This window comes from Opisthorchis viverrini (genome assembly GCF_000715545.1).
Source record: "Opisthorchis viverrini unplaced genomic scaffold opera_v5_390, whole genome shotgun sequence".
Taxonomy (NCBI): Eukaryota; Metazoa; Platyhelminthes; class Trematoda; order Opisthorchiida; family Opisthorchiidae; genus Opisthorchis; species Opisthorchis viverrini.
The window spans coordinates 343,892-362,733 of NW_008752046.1; the positions used below are offsets into that span (position 1 = coordinate 343,892).

Below are 18,842 nucleotides of genomic sequence, written 5' to 3' on the forward strand. Positions count from 1 at the left end.
TCCTTATCATGAACGAGAGTTGAAAGCGTCAGAAAGTTCATTTAAGGTTTTACGTCCGAACAGATAAAAATTTTTTGCACAAATGAGTCTAGATGCGGATATGGAATCGTTTTCATCAAAAATAGGTCAAGTTTGTGTGCGTACATTAAATTGGAGCTGGCAAAAAGTGCTGGGGCTTAACTTTTCACAAATGCGCTTTTTGCATTCGTGGCGGGGCTTATCTGGAAAAGATCCGCGGTCACACAGAGTAGGACAGATCGAACCACAAATTTCGAAGGTTGGCAAACGCTACCATGAACTTCATAATTCTGTAAACGATTCTATCCTCTGTCAGTCCACTGAGGCTTATTCAGCTGCCAAGATAGACGAACTGGTCTAACACATTGATGAGTTCATCTGAAAACATGAGGTTTAGTTTTGATCCCACCCAGTCTTACAGCAGCAATTTACACTTTCTAGGTGTCAAGGCCACTTCAAACTGTGTGGCGCAATTATTTGAGTTGTTTATAATTACAAGGAACGACAATATCGTCAACGAACATAACTATTTTGACCAAACACCCTGAGAGTAGTTCAATCTTCGAGGTGATGCTTAAGCAGCAGATCGATCAAGAAATTAAAGAGAAAGAATGACAGAGGATGTCCTTTTTTCATGGGTGATATCGACTCGCAGGTGAAGCCAATCGATCGTTCAGCTGTAGCACCCTTTCGGTGCCTAGCTGCCGTGCCATACGAAGGAGGCACGAGGACTGGGATAATACGAGGTTGCCCAAGCATAGACAGGAGAGTCGAGAGGCAGAGGTCGGGTTCGAACCACGGACCTTCCGGTCAGTAAATCCGCGCTCTAATCACTTGGCCCAACTTGTCGGGCTATGGAAGTGAGATACTTCGTGACTACTTACTCTCTGTTGGCTTACAGATCCTGAAGCCACTCGATGCCGAAGGCCGAACAGCATTGCTCAGCTGTTTCATCCCTACCGAGAGCATCAGCATTGCGTATCCCACGAAACACCAGGGCATTTCGAACCCGTGTCCTCCCAACTAAGAGTGTGATCATCAGTATGATTGGCTCCCAGGTAGGTGGGATATAGCGCCATTCATCCTTCAGTCACGAAATCCGTGTCACGTGCTCTCGTGTTGACTGGTCGTCGTGTGAATTACACTTCCTTCTGCGCTACTTACAGATTATTAGTAGTGAGGAGATTTTGGGATTTCTTTTCAACAGCGAGAGGACATCTTTGCCTGACACCACTGGATTGGTGAACTCAGTAAACAGCTTGTCGTAGGCCTATAATTGTCCATGAGTGAGGTAAACAGAATCCTCACAATTGAAAGTTCAAAACAAATACCATGCATCGCCAGACACTGCCGTAGTTTCTGCTAATCAGCGGAGCCCAAAGCAACTTTCAGATAATGAAGTACGAGCATTGTTAATCAACGGATGACGGGTGCAGTTCCAGGACCAGTTGTAACGTAAAGATATGACGGATGCAACTCTAATCAGGGTGAAATCCAGCTTGCTTCTTGTAAATCTAATTCTCCGGATGACGGATAATCCGAGAGAGTATCTTGGATGACATACCCGCCGAACTTACACGATGATCTGCGACTGTTTGTGAATATAGGCTTCAATGTCAAAACTCTCCACTCCTTCCGCGTTCTGCCACCAGGCTGGTCACGAGAGATTCATCACCCGTGTTGGAGATTGAAGGATGTCAACCTTCAGGACGGGGTGTTTATTGCGCTGTGATAGTGAACTTTAACGCTGAACTTCCATTGTCAATGGGGCGTAGGTGCTCCATTCGGTTCCGTGTGGTCGTTTCGGAGGTTGAGTTGAAGGGGCCAGCCGATTTATTCTCCAAAACTACATTTCTTTGATCAAATTTTTCGGAGTTCCGTTCACTAGCCCACGCCGTCCTCACAGAAGTTGATCGCATTAGACTGCTTCCTTTATTTCTTTGGCGTTCGTGCTCCACCAGCACTCTTTATCGTTTAGCTTTTGTGGAATCTGCTCGTGTTATCGTGATCGTCTGTTGAATATACAGTCTCTTCCTGGTATCGGGGAAGGCTGTAGTGAGATCCAGTGTTCATTTGGGTGCGCGTACGATCTCGGACAGATAGTTTCAAAGGCTTTAAGTAGGGCCTCGTTAAACCTTTCCCAGACTTCATCCGAAGTACTATTCTGCCCGTCGAACTCAGCCATCTCAACAAGATGCTGTTGGGCCAAAGAGACTTTTCGCATGTGAATTGAATAGGCCTTGTCATCACCCGGATCTGGTAATGTTTTGCCACTCTGGTTGGATTTGTGGAGGTTTTGAGGACGCCATTCAGGTCACAGCCCATCAAAACCAGCTAGCCAAGCGAGATCGCAGGCGTGGTCATCATCAGTTTCCCACCCGATATCCAAGTGAAAAATCGTTACATTCTAGTGTTTGTTGATTGTTTTACGAAGTGAGGCGATCTGAGCAAGCCATTCTCAAGGTTCTCCAGAAGGTGAAACAACAGAACCTTTGCCAACACACCGTCCATCTAAAATATTGTAAATTTTCTACAACCGTACAATTCCCATAGGGGGTCAAGTGGCACAGCAAAGCTCTTTTCTCTGTTCATTATAACATTTCAGCCAATCGATACAACTTTGCTGTTCCATCTAGAATGATAAAAATGACCATGAGCACAAACCTATTCGATTTTGCGTTACCAGACGTCTGTACTACAAAGCAAGATAGAATATATCCGCTCTGCTTGTCACCGGCACTTCTTTGAGTTCTGTGTCAATGTGAACGGCTTCACTGTTGGATCGCGTAAGCAGTTCCTCTGATGATGTTGTGATCGTCAGGTAGCCCTGCTTGTTCTCAATTTACGCTGCGTACACCGTCTGCGTTATTTTTCTACCTGGAACACCACATTACGGAAACCCAACCATCCAAACGGTCTAGCGACGGAGGGGACTTTGAGCCACACACACAAGAGTGAGACAAGTTTTCGTAGAAAATATTTGTACTTGTCGGTTTACAACACGGTACTTTTTGTGGTTGACTGTTACTTTTTATACAGTGTACAATTATTGATCAATCCGAAACGTTCTATAGAACTTGGAATTGGCGGCAAGGATTGTTTGGTCCGGGGGGTTGGGCAACCAAACAGTCCTGATTTTTGTCGAAAGGAAACAGTCGCTAGGGAGGAAACTTGCAAATAATACGAAAGGTGGGAAAAATAGAGAGAGGGGTAGAGAGAGAAAGAGATCTACGTAACATCGCCGTAGTGGATACCAAAAAAGGCGCTCATTTCGATCGTCCGCCTTAGCGGTCGATCGGATGTGGAGCAGCGGTAAACTGGTAGTTCTAGTGGCCTGCTCACTAACACAGCGTGGGACTTAGCCACGTTTCGGAGGCGGGGTGATGTGGGAAAGCAGGATTCGAATCACAGATCTAGCATTGTCCAGAGGGGAAACTAGTCCTCATAGTCCATCAGCGACAACGCACCGGGGATTGCCATTTCCATTGACGTGTCCGAAGGATACACACTGCGTCCGTACAGTTGACAGAAATCGATAAAAGTGTTTTTTTTACTCGCCCTCTGTTGGTGTTGCATCTTGCATCAGTCGAGCGAATAGGTAGACCAGAGTTCCGTTGATTAGTAGTACAAGCAACAGAATCACGTTACGGTTGCACCAGTCCTGTCGAGGAATAATGAAATGTCCCATTAGGAAAACAGCAATGAGGATGAACTAAAGACGCTCAGCTCATAATGACAAAAAAGTGAATGAAACGAAGAATGACCTGTTATCAACAGAGATGAGTATTTTTTCTAATAAATCCAATTTATAAAGACCATGGGAGAGATGGCTCAGTGGTCAAAGCACCACTGACCAGAAGGTCCGTGGTTCGAACCCGACCTCTATATCTCGACTTCCCCTTTCCAGGCTTGAGCAACCTGACAGTAGCCCAACCCTCATACTTCCTTCGGATAGCGTGGCAGCTTTGGGTGTTACAGCCTTCCCTCTCCTAGACGGCTCGGTGGTCAGAGCACGAATTTACTGACCGGAAGGTCCGTGGTTCGAATCCAACCTCTGTCCTCGACTTCCCCTGTCTAGGCTTGGACAACTTGGCGGTATCCCAGCCCTTATGCTTCCTTCGGGTAGCATGGCAGCTGGGCACCGGAAGGGTGTTGCGGCTGAGCGATCAGCACTGCGACGTCCATCCCTGCAGTTGTTTATCGAACCCGTTCCTAATGCAGCCACAAGTCGACAGAAAGAACTTTGTTCTATTGACTTGACACGTCATTTGTGTGCCCACACTAGTGTGTATATCTCAATAGCAGTCGACAGTCACCACCATTTTGTTGATCGCGGTCTCGTCCGCGTCGCCTAGAAAACACTGTACAGCTGTTTCATTCTTATCGCTGATCTTCAGCAGTGCGCATCAAGTAGGCACAGCCCCCGATTTACCATCAACCTTATGTTCTAATGGAACGTCCATTTGACGGAATCGCACACCACTCTGGTTTAAACGCGATCCAGCAGAATCCAGCCGAGTCTCTCCTGTCTTCTTTAACTCACTGACTTGCATAAGACCGCCTCATGTTTCCTTTTGTACGACATCCGAGTTATCGCATTATATTGTCCAGACGAATCACAAGGTTGTTGAAGTCTCTTTGACTACCCATGACTAGTTCTTTTTTTTGGGGTCACAGTCACAGATGTTTCATCAAGTCATCAGTTTCCATCATCTTGTATGAAGGGTCAACATCAGAACATAAGTTGACGGAAACTACGCATAAGTAGAAAATACTCAATTACAACATGAGGTTGACGGAAACTCGGGGATTGCGCCTACCCGATGAGCCCCAAGAAGGGTGAAACCGGTCATGGGTTGTCGACGAATTTTCAGAAACCTTCTGAGTAGTTTCCTTTATGAAAATCCTGATATTTCTTAGGTAGAGCTATGATATTTACACGAGGTATTGGCACAAATTCTCTCATTTGAGTCACTTGCTGACAATTGTTCAAAAATGAGGTAATCTATTAGAATGACTGTAACTAGAATACCGATACATGAGCAATGTCTACTCTGTGCCAGTGTGGCATCAATGACCAAGACTGAGAGATAGTTTGAGGATCACAACATCTAAACGAGTTTGTCAGACTCGCGCTCCATCTCTAGGGTTTTTTGAACGATAATCAAGAAATCTAAAGCACTGTGGACCTCTGATCGATTTGAACAAAGCAGTGTTGATCAACGAGTGAGTGGGATCAATCCATTTCGTACACTGTCATCCACCGCATAAGATACACAATCGATTGCAGCTTACAACTTTAACTTACTTCTAAAACTACCTGGTCAACCAGGAAAGTCCCAAAGCGCCTCTTAGGCTTTTCTGAGCGCAGAGGATAGTCTTGAGCACATATTGACTAATCGTTATAAGCCTGACCTCTGCACCCACAAACAGGATTTATTGATCGGTCACGCTGTTTAAAAAGCTATACGTTTTGCAGCCGGAGTGACTACATCCCGCAAACTTCCCTGCTTAGAAGAATTCTAGCAGGTAGTACGGATGATTTCACTCTGCTTGACGGTGATAAGTTACCAGTGTTCAATTTGTTGGAGAGATCAGAGACTGTAATTGTTACCAGTTCTCTAACCATCGTGTTGACGGTCGAAGGAACAGAGCACCGCTGCACTAGGCTTTTCAGAGACTTCCTCCTGTCATTGAAGCCCATCTGTGCTGAAAATATGACCAAGACTGAGAGATAGTTTGAGGATCACAACATCTAAACGAGTTTGTCAGACTTGCGCTCCATCTCTAGGGTTTTTTGAACGATAATCAAGAAATCTAAAGCACTGTGGACCTCTGATCGATTTGAACAAAGCAGTGTTGATCAACGAGTGAGTGGGATCAATCCATTTCGTACACTGTCATCCACCGCATAAGATACACAATCGATTGCAGCTTACAACTTTAACTTACTTCTAAAACTACCTGGTCAACCAGGAAAGTCCCAAAGCGCCTCTTAGGCTTTTCTGAGCGCAGAGGATAGTCTTGAGCACATATTGACTAATCGTTATAAGCCTGACCTCTGCACCCACAAACAGGATTTATTGATCGGTCACGCTGTTTAAAAAGCTATACGTTTTGCAGCCGGAGTGACTACATCCCGCAAACTTCCCTGCTTAGAAGAATTCTAGCAGGTAGTACGGATGATTTCACTCTGCTTGACGGTGATAAGTTACCAGTGTTCAATTTGTTGGAGAGATCAGAGACTGTAATTGTTACCAGTTCTCTAACCATCGTGTTGACGGTCGAAGGAACAGAGCACCGCTGCACTAGGCTTTTCAGAGACTTCCTCCTGTCATTGAAGCCCATCTGTGCTGAAAATCCGAGAACCAACAGCCAGCTGTTTCATCCTCATTTGGAATCATCAGCAGTGCGAGATAACTCAGAGTTTGGAACCCGCGACCAGTGGTTCAACACCGAGCCGTTTGGCTACGAGTGGCTTATCAAAAGCTTGATTAGTTCTCACCTAGACAGGAATTAGCGCCACTCAACCTTCAACGACGGAAACCACATTACACGGCCATGTGTTGGCTGCCTGCTCAGAAGAGAGTTTCACATATTCAATGAAATCCTTTTTCCTCTGAGCTGCTTAATGGCTCACGGTGTCCTGGTCGTGGGTTGTCGGCGAATTTTCAGCAAACTTATGAGTAGTGCACTACGAATATGCGAATTTTCTGCAGAACTGTGCCGAAGATGGGAATTTCAGCAGATTAAGAGTTACTTGAAATTGGTCAGACTTTTGACAAGTCCAAAGAAGCGAACGTAACTAGAAGGGCCAGCTGAATAGGGCGTACAATGGCAAAGTTATTTTTTGAGGCGCCCACCCGACTTCAGACCAACTGCTTAGTGACTGTTGAGAAGGTGGAAGATAATTTACTCAGATAGCTTGCGAACTGGCTTGCAAACGTTTCACCATCATGTGAAGAGACTTCGTCGTCATGCGGTTGGTTGGGTCACTTCACATTTCTCCCAAATATCTCCCCGTAGGGTGACGAAACTTTCGTGAGCCAGCTACAGAGCCCGGAAAATAGATCAACCGCCACCTGATCGGCGGCCAACTAATCTACCTGAGTTACCGGGGAAGGGAAGAAAGCCTTCGCTTTGGAGTTATTTATTAGAAATTGCTAACTGAACAGTTACAGACTAGTGGACAGGGGAGTAAAACTCTCACCAAAACTGAATATCCGTCTTTTCCTTCCTGAACTTTTCTGGATATTCACTGACTGTTGCTCAAATCCAAGCAAATGCGACTCCACTCATTCAGTAATAGATCTCACTTTTCAAGAGACGTGAAGCGGATTTACGAGAAAACATACTACTCGCATGCCCTCCATCAGTAGTATCACCGTTACTCCGGTAATGAGACACATTGCCAGCACAGTGAGTGTTGGGGGTTGGTATAAACTACTGATCTAGGGTCTTTCGGCGACTCTGACAATGGTGGCTCACTACATAAACTGTCCCCCCAAGCTAGCACATTAGATCTGACCACATCTCAGGTTACAATAAACCCTCTATCCTTCACGGCTGTAGTGAAACATCTAAATGATTTTCAGCTAGCTTCCATTTCCGTGGGATTCGAATCCAGTGTCTGAGGGCAAAATCTTTCAACCCAACAGGGTGTTTCACAATCTAACAAATGACAGATCATCATCAGCGAATTTGCTAAGAAAAAAAACCTAGGTTCTTCATTTCGCCACCAAAACTTACCAGCAAATCAGTGAAGTGAATCACAATTTCGCCTTGTCTCCTTCTGGCCAAATCTTCGGCTCGTTTTGCCTCGGATTCCTTCGTTAGTTGAAGCAACTCGTCCGCAGATAGACCTGGCGGTATGGTGTGTTGCATATGGTCGCCCACGTTCGGAACGCTGTAACGGGCTCCAGCCTGGTAAACGAGTGGAAGCAACGTATCAATCCAAACAGTAGTTTGTGAATAGACTTTAGGCGAGATGGCTCAGTGGTTAAAGCACGAATTTACCGACCGGAAGGTCCGTGGTTCGGACCCAACCACTGTCTCTCGTCTTTTCCTGTCCAGGCTTGGGCAACCTGGTGGTTCATAATTCGATTTTAGGATTGTTGCTCCTGGTTACTGCTCCCCCTAGTAGTTATCAGCTAAGAAGACACTGGTCAATAGTTGTGTCGATTACATAATCAGCTTTGTCCCGAGCGAACCCATCCCTAGTGGGATTCTGACAAACATCAGTCCGGCCAACCGAAATATCAAGTTTACCCTAGAGTCAGAATAGATGAGGACCCATTCAGAGAAAAGTGCGGATCATCATCATCGGCAGCATGACATTAGTGTTCAACACCGATGATTAAGGTCCTCAACCAAAGCCTTTGGCTCAAAAGCCTAATCGCAAGGCAGCGGTGTTTGGCGGGAAATGCAAATACATTACGATTTCTACGGAACAAGTTGCCACATGTTCCAACCCCTAACCTGGAGGGCCAGGAGACTGTGTTCGTCAAACCTCTATCCATTGACTAACCTGGTATAAGAGACTCTGAGTGTCGCGGTGACACTTCCCAGTATAGTTCAATGGATCGCTGAGGTGCGCGAACCGTCACACCACGGTAAGGTCCAGTCTCTTCTCCTAAACCCAAATGGGAATGTCGTGCGAAGACTGATGGAAAAGTTAGTGTTTGCTCGAAAGCCACAGTTATCGTTTAGCTGTGACACACTAACAGTGCCATCTAGAAAGAGAATGAGGGCTGAGATACTACCAAGTTGTCCAAGCCTACATGGGAGTGGTCGGGATGCTGTGGTTGGGTTTCGGACCATGAACCTTTCAGTTAGTAGACTCGCACCTTAACCCCGAGTCATCTCGAGCTCAGATAAAAGAACACGGATAATCAATGCGTCTTTTTCAAAACAACCACACATTTGGTAGCTCCCGAACCGAGAAGGCGGTTTATATCCGTTTTCCCCTCAAACGCGATTTCACGGAGGCTCCGAACAGACACCGAATAGATTTATTCATCGGTCGGAATCCGTTCTGAGCGTGCAACTCAAGGGCAGTTTACAGCCATCTGCAACCGATTTTCGGGTACACTCGAATCCCCAACCAGGACAATCAACCTTCGTTGTACAACACAGTAATCTTTCGAGAGTATTCGTTGAAACTGGCAAGTTGGATAATCCTTGGGAGCTTTTCCAGATAAGCCCCGCCACGAATGCAAAAAGCGCATTTGTGAAAAGTTAAGCCCCAGCACTTTTTGCCAGCTCCAATTTAATGTACGCACACAAACTTGACCTATTTTTGATGAAAACGATTCCATATCCGCATCTAGACTCATTTGTGCAAAAAATTTTTATCTGTTCGGACGTAAAACCTTAAATGAACTTTCTGACGCTTTCAACTCTCGTTCATGATAAGGAAACCGCAGTACGTTTTTCGCAAAGCCACGGAGTGATCCATCAGCAACATTTATGCAACAGTGGCCACCAAATGACACTTTCAACTGTTTCTGAGAGGTGGAGGAGTAATGCCAGACAGTGTCGGCAAATCGGTTTTCGAAAGGGAACTTGGTTGGAGCGGTCTAGGATGGACTTTAGGACAGTAATTTCGTTCATTTATTGCTGGTCCAAAAATTTGACAAAAATCAAGTTCTGTTCAGCAGAGTCATCTATAAGCCACACGACCGCTGTTGATTGGAATAACTTTCCTGGCGAAGTTTACGCCTGGCGGCTTTTGCAGATTCCAACAGTTATCGGTGGCCCAAGTTTACACGTCCAGATCGATGAAACGCTAATATCTGGTCGTGAAAGCCACGCAGGGAAAGTCCTCCCTCAGCAGTGGATTTTCGGAGAGATCTGTTGGGAAACTAGAGAGGTGCTCATGTATGCAGTGCCACATCGAACTGCGGCCGCTTTGATGGACAGGCCTGCGTCGCTCCTGGCTCAATCATCACCTCCGATACATGGGCATCATACCAAGGAGTCGAAACGATGGTTGGCATGAATTATACCCATGAAACGGTTAATCATACCGAAAACTTTGTGGATCCAAATTTCATATCTTCTTTCTTCTAATCTTTTTTTGGGTGGCGGGGGTTACTTTTTTGGCGGGTCTTACCTGGAACAGATCCAATCCTTGTAATTAGAGCCCGATTTCTGTTCATTTGATAATCGTTTGATCGATTCTAGCCGTTCCGTCGTCCGTACAACTGGTAAAAATTGCCCAGCATGTTTCAAATGACCGTGGGAAATCGTGACAGGCAAATCAATCGGTCGACACAACCGGGACAATTACCGGGTCGTCGCTTGACCAGCCGGAAAGTTGGACTATTTACACGCAACGATTCAGGTGGGTGCACTGTGCCCTGTTGGACTAGTGGTAACACGCTCGCCTCGCATGTCAGATGTCCGGAGTTCAAATCCTGGCACAGCCACTCTATCTGCACTGCTGATGGGGTCTGATAAGCGCGAGACCTTGATGTGGACTCACCAGAATAATTACGCCAGGACAGAAAGAGGACTGTTCAAACGAGGATTGTGTGGACGTGAATTCTACAAATCCCACAACCATCCACAACACAAATCACTCCAAATTCACTTGAACTTGGCTGACTGGTGCCTCTGAGTTGAACTCTGCCCGCAAAAGCAGATCATACGAGCCATGAATACTAATCGGCTGGCAACTGCAACTCAGAAAAGACCGCTATTATGCAATCGCTGGCAACGACCTGTCTCTTAACCCTTGTGTAGTGAATTTCTCTGTGTCCAAGTGTCCTTCACTCTTAGTTACTGCATTCCTATACATTGTGTTGTAAATTTTATGAGAACCACGCACTGGTTGTTTGTCATCTGGTTATTCCAATGCTTTTGTCGACCTGTAACTGACGCCATTCTATCCTGAAAAGCTGAAGAAGCACTGTACAGCTGCTTTATCCTGATTGGGAGCCAGCCATCACGTGATCACCCGATGTGGATCCTGTGATTGGCTGAAGGTGTGGTGCTAGGTCCCGTGAGCTATCCAGACTGTTGATTGGCTAATCATGGCCGAACGGTTGTGTTCAAACTACGAACCGGGACAATGTGGGTTCGAACTTTCGAGAACTTCGCGCCGCTGATGATTCCCAATAAGAATGAAACAGCTGTGGAGTGTTTCTTTGTTTTTCTGTACATATTGGTTTCACTGACAGAGTCAAATGTTTATTAAAAATTCCCGAATTTCCTTAGGCCACCAACAGCGCTTGCTTCAGACTTCAGAGATTACCTTCTACCGAATGAATTGACAGACCAGTTCACAGACAAGATTCAGCAGCATTCTTCATCCCACAACATGATTTTATTTGTTCGGGCGAAAAAGCCGGCCGAATACCTCTTGAAATCCAAAGCTATCCCATAGTAAAATCACTCGTAATTTGATTGGTCTATCGCAGCAGAAGGAAACTCAAAGTGTGCAACTAATCGCCTCGGGATTTGTTCGTCACAACGAACTACGTCGTGGAGCAGCCAGTGTCATATACAATTCGTGTTTATCTGCGTGCACAACCTTCCGAACTCCACTGAAGCTCGCAACCCCGGTAGCAATTTATCCGAAAACATCTTGTAACCGGGGCTCGTGCAGTGGAATCTCCCACCAATAGAAAGTGGCGGCTTTTTCGGAATCGACTAAAAAAGGTATGAAACTTGCTTATATAGTTTTCTGATCAGCAGTAATTTCGAGTACACACATTGATTATGGTCACCTAATTTGGACAAGTTAGTCTGAGGCTCAGTGGGTCAATATATGGATTGATTCCACGGGATTCGGAACAACCAAGAATGTTCTCGATGCAGGCAAACATGACAGAACCGATTCCATAGTCTAATGTGTATTCTGATGGGTAACTGATTTAGAGGGAGCATAACTGTTCCACTCAAGGTCAATACATTTTTGAGTTCCATCGCAACCAAGACCGATCAATCCGGTTATTGGCCTGATTTAAACTTTCCGCGCTCAAAAAGCGTTTGTGATGTAACTGTATAAAACGGATATGAGTTTATTCGTTCACTTTCTTTGCAGGTTGTTTATTCTTGGAGTGCGTGCGACTGAGCATTTGTAGAAAATGGTGCTTGAAATGACTCCCAAGGTTTCTATCATCAGTAACAATCTACGCTGAAAACCGAGAAGCTCTTCACAACTGTCTTATCAGCACTGTGTCCGACAAAGCTCAAAGAGACTTTAACACATGACTTTCCGGCCAGTGGTTGATGAGCGCCAGTCATTGATGAGCGGCTGAATGGAAGGATGAGTAACTTTCAGTTGATGATTGGTTTTCCCGACTTTGACAACGCTTTGTGACGGAACGATATGGGACCAACGCTGAAGGCTTCCATTCATCAGCCCTTGCCCTAAGTGAGATGATGTAGCATGCGTATACTTACCAGCAGTAGACGTAACCACTTCAGCTGAAGGTCACGCCTGAGCTTCCGTTGAACTCTGAGCATCGAGAGAACGGCTACGGCCTCAGCGTTTACCCAAATAACCTAACCGGCGTACATACACGGACGGTGGACAAAGGGATTTGCTGACAAAAAGCCACTTACAAACAGATACCTAAGAAGTGAACGGAAAACCTGTTGACTGATACGATCGGGTTGCAAAAGCCAAAAGGAAGTAGTAAAGAGTACCATTTACTTGCAGATGTTGTCTTGTTCCCGTCAAGGACACGGCAGGTTACGTCAACATCGTGTGCCGGAACCAGCCAAATAGCTCTATGGAGGGTGAGAGTGTACCTATTTCCATCGTAGCTCAATCTGTTTAGCTGGTCATAAAAGTGATAGACGCTACGGCTGGATACGCCCCAGTCTTGGACACAACCGAGTCCATCGCAACCCAGAGTCTTGAAGCAGGGAAGCTCCTAAAGCTACTATGAGCCTCAACACTAGTTATCTCCAGGACAAGGACTGTTCAACGTGGCAGGTTCTGATTGTTCACATGTCACAGTTCTTCTCTTCTGTTTCGACATCTGAATATGACCAAGTAATAAACTGTGTAGATCCAAAACACTTCCGCCCACAACGCACTGGTGGCGTCTCACCCGACCGGTGATGATACGTCTGCAATTAAATGGCCCCGCTCAGCTAATAAATCAGTGACAATCACTACAAACTCTACTACCAACTAAGCTTCAATTACAAGTCACTTCGGAAATTTACCTGTCTCAGATCCAATCGTGATTCCTTGAAGCTGGTTGGGAGCGCCGGCAATTCGTCTTGCACCTCTTCGAGCAGTACGTTGGATACCACAGGTAGGTCATTCACGGTTCTACTACTGGGTATGGACAGTTTTTCGCCGGGTACGCCAGCCTCCGCTTTTGCACATTTTGGAATTTCTTCCTGACATGTGAGTGCCAGTGGTTGTTTATTCGTGCTTGGCAGCGCATTGCTCATGATCGGGGGTTCCGCACGCACTTTATCTCCTTTCCTTTGTGAGTACAACGTATAGTTGATCTGGGGGTGCATTATTTTTCGGACACCTTCGTCCACCAAATAGATGTCTGCATCCTCCGCTTCTTCTTTGATCAGTTCAACGGAACCTCGGCTACATAATACTTGATCTCGGTGAATGTTAGTCACTATGCTGTATTCGTTGGATGTTGGTGGTGCGAGAGAGGTTGGAGAGTGCTGCACTGGGCTGACTGGATCATCTGGTCTATGATTCTGCACACATACAAAAAATGGAAGACATATATCAGTCACATTAGGAATCGAGATATTTGGGAAAAAAAGTTCTCGGAATTGCAAATTTACCCGTTTCGCCTCAGCATCTGGAACGTTCTTCATATTTCGTTGTGGCTTGGATAGGATTGGACGCTGGGTGAGAAACACAGGAACTGTGCGTCTTCGAACGAGGACATTAGGGTTAGGTTCGACTAAAGTCGAAGTTAGCTGACCCGGTGACTGAGGAATCAGGGGACCGTCCAACGGGTGCTGTGGTTCTGCTGCACCTGAGTGACTGGTCGGAGAGGGTTGTTGTGTCTTTTGGTCTAGTTCCTGTCCAACGGGAGCTGTATACTGACCAAAATGGTCGGTGAGGAGATTTGTGTTGGTCATCAGCTTGGATAGTGGCACGCTGGGGATTTCGGACTCGGGGTGTAATTCGGTAACTGAAGGGAAGACATCAGTGCGAAGGATTACCAGTAGGCCAAGCTATAAATGGCGTCAGAATACTGAAGAATACATTTGAATAAAAAGATCCATGCGGGTAAAATAATTGAATATTACACATAGTGTTGCTGAAAATTCTTCGACAGCACACGACCGGTTTCGCCCTGCCCGGGGCTCATAAGGTACTGGAAGTCCTGGAGTTTCCACCTAAAACCAAATTGCATAAACAAATTTGGTTTTTGTTCATAGTCACACCACTCTCGTCTGAACGGTCGTGCTCCAGTTCTGGTGTAATCATTCCGGTGTGCCCACCCCAAAGAGAAGCACTGGAATCGAGTTTCCCTCTCAGTAAAGCGAATCAGCAGCGCTTACCCTCAACGGCCGTGCCGGGATTTGAACCCCGGCCATCTGACATGCGAGGCGAGCGTGTAACCACTACCCCACCAACGCATGTTGGACGGATCTGAATTTTCACGTCTGAACAGGCAAACGTGTTCACACTTGAGCGATGTGATTGGTGTGCCCGACTCATCGAACGACGAACCAGTAATTGTCCCGGTTGTGACGATCGATTGACCCGCCAATCGGGACTTCCCAGTCAGGTAGCGTGGCACACGCTCGAGACCCACTGGGCAGAATTTCGGTTGCAATTTTGGGGTTTTGCGGGATAGGTATTTTTCGTTCATAGCCACACCACTCTCGTTTGAACGGCCGTGTTCCTGTTCTGGCGTAATTATTCCCATGGTCGTTAGTTTTGAGGAGGTAAATAGAGCAGAACAAGCTGCACAAATTATTTGTCTTTCGATTTGGAAGTTGTTATTCTGACTCTGGGTACGATTCTTATTCGGATGTTATAACTACACTTTGAGCTGCACTATGCTTTTTTATTCTGGTGACTGCCTGATCTATTCAGCGTTTTGTAGAAATCACTTTCAAAAGAATACTCGTGAAAAATTCAACTTTCAGAGCCTCGGTCGTTGAAGCCAGTTTTTTTTCAAGCTTTTTGCGGCAATTAGCTTACTTCTTGGGATCTCGACGTAGGTAGTTTTGACCGATGGGCTTCGACTGATATTTGTCCCTTCAGGACGTGGGTGATCGTTGTGGTTTACTGGGATTCTGGAGTCCATTGGGTCAAACAAGTTTGGTTCACCCGGAATGTTGAGGTACATTGGGTTCCTGTAATCACGGAATTGTGTCCCATAGGTTGAATAGTCGTTGTAATCTGTGGGCGAATTGGTCTCGTAGTTCGTTATCTGTGGTACGACCAGAGTCAGTGGCTGACTGGGTGATGGACTCGGCATTTTGTCCGGATTCTAACAACATGAGAAAGGGGGAACAGTGGTTCACGCCATCAAAGGTGTGGGGAAGGGCAGTGCACTCTAGTTTAGTGTACAATATTCGGCTGTCCTAGGATGTACAACATTGAGTGGGGATAAGAGGAACCCAATGAACGTATTTTACTTGGTGAAATGAAGCCGACAGGACTTATGGGTAATTAAAGCGCCGGCAATTAGATACTTGTTGTGACTTGTTGACGTAACTCTCTATCGGCCCCTTGGCTTCCTGCTCCGCCCATCATGGTATATCAAAAGGCATGGTAGCTCTACACAGCCCGTTGTGGAGACGAAGGAAGATTAATACAACTGTGTTTATAGGATATTCACAGTGTTCGACAAGGCCGTGCTAGAATCTCCGTGAGGGGTCGAGAAGCGTCGAGTTACAGACACTCGATCCGGATTGGCTGGCATTCTGACCAATTAGGGCATGCTTCCGATTGGTCCGTGTCCCACGTGACACATCCGTCCAAATGATGTGATGTTCGGTTATCAGGGACGGCTGACCTCCGGACAATACCCCATTAGTTTCAGCTTAGCTCAGTCATTGAGACATTTCCCAACTTATAGAAATCGAATGCAGTGCATATCGTTGGCCAAGCCGAGGTTTAAACTCCCCAAATCTAACAGACGAGGCAAGCCTGTTGCCACTACTCCACCTGGCGAACGCGCGCCCACCTGAGCGATGTGATTGGCTTAAACAGCCGGTCGAATGACGACCCAGTAATTATCACGGCTGTGCCGATCGATTGACACAGCTGACAAAACTTCCCAGTCAGGTAGCACCGGGGACACTTGAAACCCGCTGGACAATTCTCGATCAATTGTGGGTGTTTGTGGGAGTTGTAGAGTACCCATTCATGCCACCATTGTATGAACAGTTGTTATCCTGTCCTGGCACTGTTATCATTAGCATCCAGCATGCGCTGGAGTAGTTGAGTAGTGGTAACACACCCACTCCTCATGCCGCATGTGCGGAGTTCAAAACCCGGCACGGCCAAGGACATACCCTGCTGATGAGCTCTAATGGGAGCGAAACTCGAGACCAATGCTCCCCCCTTAGGTGTGTGTCCCATAAAGCTGACCTATCTTGGGAGGGAATACTATGTCGGATGCATTTTTTGTGAGAACAACGTATTGGTTTGCTTGTGATTCTCAGTTCAATCGATTCATTTCTCCGCTGACGGTACAGCCATCTTTAAGACTGAGCCAAGATGACCACAAGATCCCTTCGCAACTGAGCCTGATTTTGAGGCAGTGAGAATAACTTGGTTCGTGAAATGCTTAGCCATATGCAGGCGAAGAACGTGACATTTGTAGAATGACGATACGGAACTCAGAGTGGACTGTGGACAAAAATAGTCTCCTTTTACGTTGAGTTTCCTCTTCTATCAGCGTTGATCTCTGTTATTTAGTATTCCATCAACAGCCCGAAGCGGAATTTTCTAGCATTAGAACCGACGCAAGCCGTCACGTGGTAAGCCTTTAGTTATGGAACGGATATCAAAGGCTCCGAAGTGAAACTTTTAAAAAAAATCAGTAACTCACCATATCTGGGGAAATGTATAGGTTGGTCCGACCTTCTGATTTCTGACCCCTGTCCCGGTCACTGTTTGGTCTCTCTCCATCATCGGCTTTACCTTTGGCCAGACGACGAATCCGATAAGATCCAGCTCGAGAAATCAAACTGCCTTTGGTTCGTACTTCGAGGTTTCTGCTAGATCGCCGACTGTCCATTTCAAACTCTTTACCGTCTTCTCCAGTCGACTCTTGCTTGGCATTTGGATCTACTGTCAGTCCTGTGGTAACCCCAGCTAGTACGCCTTGCGCCGCTTCCAACGCGGATTCGAAGGCCAGATTACCACGTTTTGTAACACGCATGAGGCGTACCATGTCGTCTAAATATTTGATTCCTTTAAAAAAAGTACAAAGTGAGCTTTTTTGGTCAGCCTTTCAGAGTAGTGCGAGATGAAAACGACCGGGCAATTATTAAACTTGGAAGACTTCGTTGGGGCCAAATACTGTTTATGTGAATACTGGATTATAGATGATCTGTTACGGGGGTAAGTTTGTAATCCAGCGCGTTCCTCTAAGCCTCATTAGACCACGTGAGATTGACGGCCACAGCGCACCGCACTGTAGGCTTTACCACAGATCTTTTCATGTTAGAAAGCAGAGGAGAACTATATGGCTGTCTTATTCTTATTAGAAATCATCAGGAGTGAGCATCTCAAGAATAGCTCGGGAGAGTCGCATCCTCAACCTTCTGGCGAGTAGTCAACGTCCATGCCTTTCGGCAACGCTGGACCGGTCGGTAGTCTGAAGACAGAGCAGGAAACCACTCATTCTTCAGTCACGTGATTCACTTCACGTGCTGACTAGCTACTCGAGTGCCACACGATATGGTCTTCAACTACTAGCCTGGTTCAAATCACCCGGTGCGCAAAATTCTGAAGATTCCCAGCAGGACAAACAGCTGTGCGGTGTCTTCAGCATAGATCGCAATGACTTGTGCAATGAAACCTTTAAAAAAAATTGGGATCTTTTCCAGCTAAGCCCTGCCACGAATGCAAAAAGTGCATGTGCGAAAAGTTAAGTCCCGCCCCACATTTTGTCAGCTCCAGTTCAATGTACGAACACAACCTTGATCTATTTTTGATGTAAACAATTCCTTATCCGCATCGAGGCTCACTTCGTGCAAAAAATTTTGTCCGTTCGGACGTAAAACCTCAAATGAAATTTCTGACGCTTTCAACTCTCGTTCATGACAAAGACATGACAATACGTTTTTTGCAAAGCCATGGAGTGATCCATCAGCAACGTTTATGCAATAATGGACACCAAATGACACTTTCAACTGTTTCTGAGAGGTGAAGGTGTAATGCCAGACAGTGTCGGCAAGAAATCGGTCTTCGGAAGGGAACTTGGCCGGAGCGGTTTAGGATGGAGTTTAGGACAGTAATTCCATCCGTTTATTGCTAGACCAAAACTTTGGCTGAGAGGAATTATCTGTTAGCCACACGACCGCTGTTGACTGGAAGTACTTTCTCCGCAGAGTTTGTGCCTGGCGGTTTTTGCAGACTCCAACGGTTAGTCATACCGAAAACTTTGTGTATCCAACGTCTGGAGCTCACACACTAAATATCGAAACTCTTTGGCACGTCTACAAGAGGCAGAATAAACGCCAGGGCGGCACACACCGATCTTTAGTATACAGTTACTTGTGTGTGTTCGTTTGGAGGCAAAGGTACCGAAAAACGGACCTTTTCATGCAAATTATTAATGACATGTCCCAATTTCACCCTCTTCAACAAAAACTAAAAGTATAAATTTCATATCCTTTTTTTCTAATCT

At 46.0% G+C, this 18,842-nt stretch overlaps 1 protein-coding gene across 1 annotated transcript in view; it reads right to left on the minus strand.

Annotated features, from left to right (window-relative positions):
* Window positions 1-3,006: 3,006 nt before the first annotated feature.
* Window positions 3,007-18,842, minus strand: part of T265_15204 (hypothetical protein) — a gene marked incomplete at both ends in the record, with an annotated part of 59,184 nt that continues 43,348 nt past the window's right edge. Inside the window, 5 exons of the mRNA XM_009177053.1 lie at window positions 3,007-3,679; window positions 7,768-7,941; window positions 13,204-14,153; window positions 15,176-15,467; window positions 17,037-17,401. Coding sequence (XP_009175317.1) covers window positions 3,569-3,679; window positions 7,768-7,941; window positions 13,204-14,153; window positions 15,176-15,467; window positions 17,037-17,401 — 1,892 coding nt within the window. The remainder of the gene's footprint in view (window positions 3,680-7,767; window positions 7,942-13,203; window positions 14,154-15,175; window positions 15,468-17,036; window positions 17,402-18,842) is intronic.